Source organism: Acipenser ruthenus, chromosome 49 (genome assembly GCF_902713425.1).
Source record: "Acipenser ruthenus chromosome 49, fAciRut3.2 maternal haplotype, whole genome shotgun sequence".
Classification (NCBI taxonomy): Eukaryota; Metazoa; Chordata; class Actinopteri; order Acipenseriformes; family Acipenseridae; genus Acipenser; species Acipenser ruthenus.
In genome coordinates, this window is record NC_081237.1 from 3,027,067 (window position 1) to 3,039,330 (window position 12,264).

The 12,264-nt window shown below is 41.6% G+C and overlaps 1 protein-coding gene across 1 annotated transcript in view; it reads left to right on the forward strand.

Moving 5' to 3' along the window:
* Positions 1-12,264, forward strand: part of LOC117401531 (WD repeat-containing protein 18) — a 38,979-nt gene that overhangs the window by 2,811 nt on the left and 23,904 nt on the right. Inside the window, exons 3-4 of the mRNA XM_034002310.3 lie at positions 426-559; positions 8,601-8,742. Coding sequence (XP_033858201.1) covers positions 426-559; positions 8,601-8,742 — 276 coding nt within the window. The remainder of the gene's footprint in view (positions 1-425; positions 560-8,600; positions 8,743-12,264) is intronic.

The following is a 12,264-nucleotide window of genomic DNA, read 5'->3' on the forward strand; positions in this document are numbered from 1 at the left end:
GTTCATTGTAAAGTATTGAATCTGTTTATATGTATATTAATGTGTTGTTATTTTAATGTTTAGCATGCACCAGAGTGTGAGATCCCCAGTAGCATCTGCTAATATTATAAATCACAATTTTTTATTGAGTTTAATCATTTTGTGATATGTCAGCCAAATATTATTATAGTGGATGTTTAGGTCCAATCAGCAACTAATGTCCTAATTGAACATGGGGCTGGTAATATTCAACAGTAATCCATGCACTGAAAACACTTTCATATTCAAAATCAAGTGTGCAGAGTCAAAATCCTACAAATGCAACTGAAAACATGCATGTTCATATTATTATTACACATAGTTATAGAATATTTGCATTGAGAACATCGCGGAAGCCTGGACTGAAACATGGATTGCAGTGAGTGACCGTGCTGTGCTTTGTGCAGGTCTCGACTGGAAGCCTGCTGGCGGTGCTCAACAGACACTACCAGGATCTGACCTGCCTGCGCTTCACTGATGACAGCAGCCACTTCATCTCAGGAGGCAAAGACAACCTGGCCCTGGTGTGGAGCATCTGCAGGTATGAAGGCGAGTGCTGTCCTTAGTCAGCCTGTGCAGGGTTACAAACCTCCTAGCCCTGGCTTTCAGAACATCCCTTGAGATCTGTGATTAAAATGACCAGGAGCCAGGAATCTGAGCAAGCAGGCCCCTGTTCAACCTGTTCTGAACTGATCAACTTATCACAGCATGAATAAATCGCACCGACTAGGTTTACCAATGGGAGTTCTTCTCCAGAATATCAAGTTCAAGGGATATATTGGGGTGTCTGTCCCTCCATCCGTCTGTCCATCTGCATGCATATATCTGGAAAACCCATATCCGGTTGTCATGGAACTTGGTAGTAACATTGTTTAGCATAATTTATTAAGAATCTGGGGATATAGGGGTGCCTGTCTGTCTGTCTGTACGTTGTCCATCTCTATGTCGCATTTTTGCATATATCTGCAGAATCAAATCAAATGTGTTATTAATTTATAAATAGGACTTGTAAAAGATACAAAGTAACGTCTGGTTCCTGGTTGGATTGTAGACCGCAGATAGTTTCAAAGATAATAATGTGTTTTCAGCAGTAGGTGGCAGCCTAAGCACACTAGAGCCTTGACATTTACTAAGCTGGGCTTCAATTGAGAGGCCTGAAAGTGACACTTCTTAATATCATGGTGTTCCGAAAGAGAACAGTCCCCTTTTGCAGTATTTTTTTTTTTTTTTTTTAATAAGCAAGTCGCCGCACAAGTGCAGTGGCACTTCAGCTGTTACAACTTTTACCTTTGCGGAAACCTCTTGGTGTATAATTAAGAAAATCAATCCCACCAAGTCGTTCTGTATTGGCTGTTCAGATCTGTAATCACGGCACAACTACTTGATGGTATTATACAGTTGTCTCAGTCGACACTGACTGATCTTAATGTTGCACCAATCTTCACTCCTTGCCTCATATAGATGTTTCAGATTGCATTTGGCTGTGATCTGAAATACTCTCAATTTATGAAGACCCTCTGAATGTGCCTGCACAGGTTCACATTCTCTGACCACTCAGAGTGTCATGCTCACTGATATCTATAGTCTTGCTGTCATCCTTGTTCCTGAGTGTGCCATGCTTTTTCATGCCCTCTTCAGCCCTCGTCTGGTTGGATCTGTATTCCAAACTTGCAGGTTCAGTCTGACAGAATCGGGCTGGGCTCTGCCTGCCTGTTTTGGGAAGCCTCCCTGGAGTGCATGGAGCCTGACTCGAGGGTCAAACATGCCATTCATTATTTAAGCTCCTGGATCACGCTGCTTTCTGGCTGTCTGGCAGGGGACTATGGAACATCTTTATCCAGGGGAAACCTGGATTAACCTGTCCACAAAGGGATTGAATGTTACTGTACCTGCATACTTCACTGGGGACATAGTGGAGGCGGACATACATCTGTCTGTCCAAATACGAGATAAGAACATGAATGTGAAAGCCTTAGTTAGCACTCATTTAAAAGCCAGTGATATATTTCTAGGATTTTAAACTCTTCTTTTTGAAGAGGGCGCGGTGAGGGGTAGTGATGCTGTTTCTAGTGGAGTAACAGTAAGTAATCCTATTTTAAAGCCATGGTTCTTGAAGTGTTAAACTGAAAGTTTTAGTGGGTTGAGGGATGCATTGCAGTTCCACTTTTTGAAGCCTGCATCGTGATCTAGCTGACAGCCCCATTCATCCAAGCTTCAGAGTGTCTTACAGCAGGACTCTGTAGATAACTCTTATCTCTCCTCTCTGGTCCTTCTCCCTTCTGCTCAGCAGCTGAAGCCCATATTCATTTTCCTTTCACTCATTCTTTGATGAAACCACAAGTGCCAAACCTGTCTGAAAAATAAATAAACCGATAAGCGCAAACATACACGTCCTCTATTTACCCATAAAGTTCACAGCTTTAATTGCAATGTAATTCCCCTGAGCAGCATACATGTTTGATTACATGTTTAACAGTGGAGTGGAAATATCAAGGCTCTTGGTCTATAATCCATCTTCAGTTCTCAACCCAGTGGAGCAGAGCTGATCCTTTGAGAAGAGTGGGGAAAGATATGCCTGAGGCTTGCTGAATCGCCTGGGAGAAGCCTTGATAAATTCAGAAGTTGATCACCATGACCTGGGTTGACATCCAGATGGATAGATGCCTTCACATATAAAGACAAACAGGCTTCATTTACCCCAGGCTTATGATCCGTTATACACCCCCTGCCACAACTTGTCATTTCATCTGATGAAAATGTTGGTGACCATGACATAGAGCAACACCTCGCTCTTTACATCGAATGCAGACGGTGCAAAATGCAGCAGCAAGGGTTCTTACCGGTACCAAGCGGACAGAACACATTACTCTGGTCCTTAAGCGTTTGCATTGGCTTCCTATCCAGTCCTGTGTTTCCTTTAAAATATTGCTGTTGACCTACAAGGCTTTGAACGGTCAGGGTCCTAGTTATATAATGGACCATCTTAGCCCTTCCATCCCTGGGAGGCAGCTGAGATCCTCTGACTCTGGACTGTTAAAATGCATGCTTCCAAAACATGTTACGCTTGGAGGGAGTGTAGTTTTAGTTGTGTTGCTCCTTTTCTTTGGAACTCGTTTATTAGAGAATCCACAACAGTAGCCAAATTTAAAAAACCCTTAAGACGCACTTATTCTCCACTGTATTTTCTTAAACTCTTTCTGCAGTATGCAATGTATTTTATAATATATTTACACATGGGGACATTTTTTGCTTTAAAAGTAAGCAAACGTAAACGAGATTAATTAGGCTACAAACTCACAGTGTTGCTATGCGGTTTGCTATAAGCCATCTCCACACAAAGCTTTAAAAAAAAAAAATACAAAACAAACGGTAAACGTACAGTAACCTGCAACTGATGGCTTCTTTCTTAACTCTAGCAGTCCCTGCCTCCCTGGTTCTGCTTTCTTAATATCTCTGTCACGGTACTTTACGCTCTTTCTTGACGTTGCCAACAGCCGATAAGCAGCTCAGTTTGAATATTGCTTTGGCTATTTTAAACAAACGGCCGGTAAGCGTTGTGTTTATGAAGCTGGCTTTGTTTAATTGAAATGCATTTTAAAGCTACAACAACACGCTGCCAATATCTGCAAGCGTGCGCTCCATCATATAAACACAGAAAAAAAGCTTTCTCGACTGGTGTGTTGAAACGTCACTGCAACACGCAGCTGACTGACACACGCACACAGCCCGCCTCTCTTAAAGGGGAACGCACCAAAAGGCTGATTGCTATAATGCTTTCTTTCTGTTTCCATCGCAGAAGCTGCATTTGCTGCCAATGCCGTAGCCTACTTTTTAATATGTATTTATTTACTTATTTAGCAAGGCGGTTAATTGATCAGGGCGGTTATGTGACGGTCGGATATTTTCCATTGTATTTGTAGAATTCTTTTAATGATTGTTTTGTACAGCGCCTTGAGACACCTAGGTGTGAATGGCGCTATAATAAATTAAAGTTATTATTATTATTATTGTTATTATAGAAGAAAGATTAGCAGTGGAATATTTAACCACAGTTCGATCAGCAATTCTCCACAATAATGTAAGTGTGACATACAGATGGCTGGATAAACAGAGCTACAGAAACCCTAGAATCTGGTATTTTCAATAACTTAAACTAATCGTTCTGCCAAATTTCATGACAACTGGATAAGTGGTTCTCAAGCTCTAGGCAAACATGTATGTGTGGCACCTCCACTCTGTCCCCTTCACAGAGGATTTCATCACCCGCAGGGGAAAGAAGATCCTTAACAAGCTTCGAGACAAATGAACAAGCGGTCCGCTCTGTATTCACAAAACTCTACTGACACGTGTGCGGAGGGGATGTGACTTTACTTCATTTGTTGTTGTTCATTTATTTTTAGAATAATGCCAGTTATTGATTGACTATCAAATTGCTGAGTGCGTACAGTAGTGTGCAAATTTATGAGAACACCCCATTGCTTCTGTTTTGATTTGTTGTGCATACGAAATCAAACCACTGGAACTGAAAATCATGGAAAATGGTCAAAAATAGGCAAATTAGTGATTGTCTAATTTAACTGATGACTTTAATAGGCCACACCTGCAATTCATTTAAAATAGTAAGAGAAAAGGAACAGATGATAAATGATAAAATGCATGAGACTGTAATTAGGCATTTTAGAATGCCTAATTAAAGCACAAAGTGGTCTAACATTTTCACATGAGTGCCTCTTGTTTCTATATCGCTGATTACTGACCTCAAACTGAAATTCTCAGTTTTCATGCAAGTATAAAGGATCTACATGACACATCTTGACGTGTTGCAATAGCTTACCCAATACTGCATGTGTATGTAAACTGTATTAAATATCTGTTTGCCTGTAAACGGTAAGCATGCCATACAGCCAACATGCATTCTGAAAAAACGGATGAAAGCACATAATCTGAGAATCGCCCATTTCTATCTGCTTCACTGCAATCTCTTAGCTTCCTGTTGCTTTCCCAAAGTTAGACAGGATTTGATTGCAATGTTACATGAAGACTGCTGCAAGCTGGGGTGAGAAACTGTAGATGAATAAGAGGCAAATGAACCTTGAGGTGGGGTAGCGTATAGACAGCATTGCATTGAGAGGCCTGCGTCTGACACACCTGCCTGCACCACAGTAAAGGGGCTCAATGTCTTGAATAAACCCCAGAGCAGATCAGGGCTGTGCAAGCAGTGTCTTTAATGTACGGTTGTAACTGGAACAGGATGGTTCTTCCTTTCACACAAAAACAACAACCAAAAAAGACTTTGTGTGGTGTTTGAGACCGTTGGATTAGCTCGTAACGGCTCATTGTGCATCGATGAATCGGGATACTTTCTTTACACGATGTGTTGTTTAGTAATAGAGGTGTGTGTCGCTTGTATCATAAGACCAAAAGCACAACATAGTTCATTGTAGGTTCACCAAATGGTTCTTGACTGAAGTGTGTTTCATAGTTTGTATGAATACACACTCTCCCTAGCTCAATTCATTTTTCTCTTAACAAAATAGGCTATCATAAAATGATCATTTGATTATGCAGCATACAAGTAGTCCATCAGGACCGCAACATGTATCGTGATGCATCTCGAGTCATGACCTGTGTATCGTGATGCATCTCGAGTCATGACCTGTGTATCGTGATGCATCTCGAGTCATGACCTGTGTATCGTGATGCATCTCGAGTCATGACCTGTGTATCGTGATGCATCTCGAGTCGTCATTATTATTATTTTTTTTTATTATTATTTATTTCTTAGCAGACGCCCTTATCCAGGGCGACTTACAATTGTTACAATATATCACATTTTCACATACAATTACCCATTTATACAGTTGGATTTTTACTGGAGCAATCTAGGTAAAGTACCTTGCTCAAGGGTACAACAGCAGTGTCCCCCACTGGGGATTGAACCCACAACCCTCCGGTCAAGAGTCCAGAGACCTAACCACTACTCCACACTGCTGAGTCATGACCTGTGTATCGTGATGCATCTCGAGTCATGACCTGTGTATCGTGATGCATCTTGAGTCATGACCTGTGTATCGTGATGCATCTCGAGTCATGACCTGTGTATCGTGATGCATCTCGAGTCATGACCTGTGTATCGTGATGCATCTCGAGTCATGACCTGTGTATCGTGATGCATCTCGAGTCATGACCTGTGTATCGTGATGCATCTCGAGTCATGACCTGTGTATCGTGATGCATCTCGAGTCATGACCTGTGTATCGTGATGCTAATAAATTAGCTCACTGTGACCCTAGCCCCCTCTTCCATTCCTAATTAAACCCAGCGATGGCGCCCCGCCTGCCAGCCAGCCAGCCAGCCACCTCTTATCCCTCCAGCTTCATGGGAATGAAATAAAACAAACCTCCCTGGAGCTTGTCCAACAGTTTAATGAGATTTGACAAGAAAAAAATAAAGATTATAAGGTCACAAGCTTATTAGCATTTGCCAAATGGTACTACTTAATAAACCACATTTAATTAGATGATTTTTTTTTTTGATATTTTTATTTATTCGCATATGTGTAAGTCATGCAGGGAATTCCAACTTTTATTCTGGAACTTTTACCATGGGAACATTTTGACAAGTTCACGCTCCCTTTTCTGACAATGCTGGTGCCCTGATTGAAATGAGTGCTGTATTGTGGGAACTGCATTGGGGCACTATCTGGAGACACTGCGATGCTTAGCAGAGAAATTCTCTCTGTCTGTCTGTGTCTCTCTCTCTCTCACTCGCTCGCTAAAACTTGATGTGCCTTCCCATGATGTATGATGAATAAAAATATCAAAACAGTCAGTTAAAAATATATTGCAGTGATAGGGACACAACAAAGGTAAAGCAATGTGTTTGTTGTCAGCACTGTGCCAGGGGTTCTGTAGCGCTTTAATTGTATAAAATGTACATTTGAAAGTGCACTGTTACTGAATACTGCTTACAAAGAATGATGTGCAGAATCTAGTTTGAATATACAAGTGAAGGTTTACTTAATATTCTTAGTCACCTCTCTCTGTGTCTAGCTGTTGAATAAACCAGTGGCCTTAGCTCATCAGTAATTAACCCAAAGAGGATAAAGTGGATTTGAGGGGAAAAGCAGGGCTTAATATCATTGCTCTGTCAAACCTCCCTGGACCACAAATTGGAATTTGATGGTAATGAAAACAAAGGGGAGGGGGTGGGGGAGCAGGGGGTATACATGAATGAGTTTGTTACTAATGTGATTGCCTGGATACGCCTGGAATCAAATGAGAGCTGATCAGGAAAGGATTTGTATTTATTTATTAGGTTCCAGTCCCAATAAAAAAAATGCAATAATAAAATGAAGAAAATATTCCAACATTAGATGAACTGTTATGAAAATGTATTTATTTTGAGCTGACTTCCTAGTCCCTCTGCTCTAACCACTAGACCACACTGCCTGCCTCCAAATCCCTTCTCTCTAGCCTCTAGACCACACTGCCTGCCTTCCCTGGCCCTCCGCTCTAACCACTAAACCACACTGCCTCCTTCAGCTCTAGCTATTAGACCACTCTGCCTCCCTCCTAGTCCCTCAGCTCTAACCACTAGACCACACTGCCTGCCTCCAAATCCCTTCTCTCTAGCCACTAGACCACACTGCCTGCCTCCCCTGGCCCTCCGCTCTTACCACTAAACCACGCTTCCTCCTTCAGCTCTAGCTATTAGACCACTCTGCCTCCCTCCTAGTCCCTCAGCTCTAACCACTAGGCCACACTGCCTTCCCTCCTCAGGCCCTCAGCTGTAACCAGTAGGTCATACTCTGTCCTTTGCACATGAAGTCTTCTAATTAACTGTGTGTCCTGGTGGGTTTCTATCCTCCCTGTGCATCTCCCTCATGCTCTCTGGTCTCATTCTCTCACCCATCTCATTCTCTCACACAGCTCTCACAATTCTCCCTCAAATGTGTTTGAGCACCAAAGTGTGAGGTTGCTGTGCGTTCTCTCAGGTCCTCGGTTTCCTGTTCGTACCGAGGCTCCAGTCTGGGTTCTGTTATCTCTGTGATTCACTCTTCGGGTTTTCATCAGTTTTCAGCGTTAATGAAAAAAATATCAAAACTGTAACAGCCTTTACAAAAAAAAAAAAGAATATTGTGCATGCACGAGTGGTGCTGTTCTGAATTAGACCTGCACCCTTTCCTACTTCCTCTCTTTTGACCACTTAACTCTCACTGCTCCCTCACTCTCACTGCCCCTTCACTCTCACTGCTCCCTCTCACTGTCCCCTCACTCTCACTGCCCCTTCACTCTCACTGCCCCCTCACTCTCACTGCCCCCTCTCACTGTCCCCTCTCCGTACTTGTATTGAAGGGTCTCTACCCTCTCTCTATTCCTTTCTGCTTCTCACTGCCCTGTTTTGTCTGTGCTGCAGGTGACCCTTCTCAGACCTCTGGTCCCCTCTCTCTCTCTCTGTCTCTCTCTCTCTCTCTCTCTCTCTCTGTCTCTCTCTCTCTGTCTCTCTCTCTGTGCTGCAGGAGACCCTTCTCGGACTCACTGACCCCCGCCCCCCTCTCTCTCTCTCTCTCTCTCTCTCAGTGTGCTGCAGGCAGACCCCTCTCAGACTCCAGAGCCCCGGCATGTCTGGGCCCGGCACTCCCTCCCCATCACAGACATCCACTGTGGCCTAATGGGACCCCAGGCTCGTGTAGCCACTGCCTCCCTGGACCAGACTGTCAAGGTGGGTCTGTCTGTCTGTTTGTGTGTCGGTCTGTGTGTTTGTGGGCCAGCAAGACACCTCCACATTGCTTTGAAAGCCCATGGCTGCAGTACAGCAGGAAAGTTCACAATAGCTCAGCTTGACTTTGGGGATGGATCACTGTAAGTTGAAGCTGTAGTGGAGGCAGGTTTACGTCTGTAGGTAAGTCACACTTTATATTATTCTGTACGATTTCTTGGTTATGATTTTTGCTTTTCTATGGAATGAACCCAACAAGGAAAGGTTTAGTGTGCAGGATAAAGCCCTGTAAAAAAATCAAAAGAAATTTGAAAATGTAATTGAATAGAAAAATTGGATACTGCAGTGGTGGCTGCCAAGACTGATGCGACACCCTGTGTGATAGCCAGTCATTCATTGTCACCACTGCAGAAGTATTTCACTGAGTTTATCTTCCAAACTAGGAATACAATTGGCAGAAAAAAGCTAATCCATGAAAGTTTGGTTGAACTATTTTTTTGAAATGCCCTATATATTTTTTTTTGGCTTATGTATTCTGGGTAGAGAGAATGTGATAGTATATGGAGGCACTTGTCTTTTATCTGATTCTTCAACTTCTGTTTCTGCATAGCCGGCTGTGGATCTTGGTGATTTGCTTTGTCATCATACTGATAACTCTAGTTTTATGTTCACAGCTGTGGCAGACAAGGTATGGTACTAAAATACTTTGTTGTGAATTCAAAATTCAGTATTCAAATATTAGTTAATTTGCAAAATGTAACCAAAGTCACTATATGTAACACAATATTAAACTATATTGCCTTCGAATACATGTCATTATGATATTTGGCCCAGCACTAAGTGGATTACATTTGGGCTACCTCTGCACTTGTAAGAGGGCTCCTTAAAATAATTTGCTGATATCGGAGCGTGCTATTGTCTCTTCAGGGTACCAAGACATTGAGAAAGCAAGCAGCGTTATTGATAATCATGTTTCTGACAGACATTTAAAGCTTGTTTTGTGTCTGTCTCTTCCTGTATAGAAGCGATTTGTTCATAAAGGGGGTGTTACGTGAATTAACTGGTCATCAGAACATTACTTTAACTCTGTTATGGCAGTGAACAGTGGTTTGGCTAAAATGATATTTTAAGTAGCCACAAGTGAAAAGAAACAGTGTGAGAGTGGAACTACTGACATATCCACAATTAAAAGGTGTTAATTATTATTTACACATTTAGCAGAAGCCTTTATCCAAAGCGACTTACAGATACTAGGGGGTGAACTATGCATCACAACTGCTGCTGCAGAGTCACTTACAATAGGACTTTGGTTTTACGTCTTTTATTATTATTATTATTTATTTCTTAGCAGACGCCCTTATCCAGGGCGACTTACAATTGTTACAAGATATCACATTATTTCACATTATACAGTAATCACATTATTTTTACATACAATTACCCATTTATACAGTTGGGTTTTTACTGGAGCAATCTAGGTAATGTACCTTGCTCAAGGGTACAACAGCAGTGTCCCCCACTGGGGCTTGAACCCACGACCCTCCGGTCAAGAGTCCAGAGCCCTGACCACTACTCCACACGTCTCATCCTATAACTTGAGCCATAACTGCTTCACCTATCCTGCACCAAAGACCAGTTTGTGACTTTGCCTGGTATAATTGTGTTTGATTGTGTAGAGATGCGTGAGGAAGTCTAGTTGTCTTTTGAGTGAGCAGGCTCTAACTGAAGCCCGGGGATGAGCTTGTGTTTTTAATTGCATTTCAAGAAGCCCAGATAAACCTGAAATTGCTCTTGTGTCGGGCTGCTGTGGGACAGCCTGGCTCCTTTTGAAGTACAAAGAAAGAGAAAGGAGCGAGGAAGACATTTGACCTCAGGGTACAGTTTGCTGCTCCTAGTCCCTCTCTCTCTCTGTCTCTCTGCAGCGTGACTCTGTCTGTGAACAGCGTGCTCTGTTGATCTGGCCCATAGGGATTGGCTCGATTTTGCATGCTCCAGGCTTACACAGCACAGATAGGGCTGGCTGCAGATTGTACAAGAACTCACAAACTATAAAAGGGTTCCATTCAACTCATTTTCTTTTTAGTATTATCAAATCTTACAGTTGAGTTTTTAAAATTGTGGATGCTGAGCTGTCAGTATCATGAAAAAGTTGATATATTTTTTATTTAATATTTAATTAGTGTTGGTATATAGATCTGTCACATTTTGTATTGTAATATTTGTCATGTTGCATTACTGTAAGGTTAGAACAGCATTATTGTGTATGTTGTAATAATTGTATTCTGGGAACAGGGATACAGATGAAGTTTTTCTTTCTAGAGAAACCCTTAACAAGGTGTAATCAAGACATTTTAAAATACTAAAAGGCTGTATTAAGACTATCAGAATCTGAAGAGGCTGCCTGTCCATCTGTATTTCATACTTCCCTTTATACATGTAAATACACTGATGTAGGTCAGTGCAACCTGCTGTTCATGTTACCCACATCATTTCAGCCATAGGATTGAGTGATACTATAAAGAAAATGCTTGCAGATGCATTTAAATGCAGACACAGAACTGAAATATCTGAACCTTGCACACAGATGATTTAGCTAATGCCTTCATCAGTGTCGACGTGACCTAGCTTGGCTTAGTTTTACAGCAGAATTTATAAGCATTTGAAGTTATGGAAGATTCTACCTGTCCAGTTTTATACTGTAGGTTTTTTTTTTGTACTGCAAGTGGCTGGCCTTTTTATTGCACCATATGCCTCTACCTGGGAGCTCTAATTTAATAGGACAGAATCTAATTGTTTCTTAATGTTCCTAGTGTTAGATACTACACCCGTTTCCATGCATTTATATCTGTGAAAAAAAGTGCTTCCCAGTTCTGATGTTAATAGGTTGGACTTTAAACATTTTCCAAGTATTAAAAATTTAGGATCTTTAAATGAAACCATTTCAATGCAATGACAGGTCAGCAGTAGTTGCAGTTTATACAGGGGCAGTTCCACTACTTAGGCAACTTTACAGTCAATTTCAGAATGATCCTGATGGTACACATGGGGTGTCATTCTGAAGGTAATTATCTGTGCTTTAAGAAAATATGGCTTCTTTATTGTTTGACTCATACACAACACTGAGTGCAACTATTTGATAATTGCCATGTATCCAGAGATATATTGTAATTATTTTCTCATTGTGATTTTGAACTGCATTGTGGTTTACTGAAAGGTAAGCTCTTGTAAGTAATTCTGTTAACATTGTATTTATTTATTCTGTTAAGTTATATTTTAACATTTTGTACTGAGCAATTTCAGACGTGTGCGTCCAACACCAATACATGTAGGTGCGACACCATGCAAGCAGAGTTACAATCAAGGAGGAAGATTGCTTCTGTTGTAGTGTATTAATAAGGGTCTGATAGAAGCACACATGGAAAAGATCTGTACACAAGTCCTCAAACATCAGCTATTTTGATACCATGCCAGTGTGGATGAAAGTTTGTCTGAGTACGTCCATCTGAATTCCAGTCCTAATTGGTT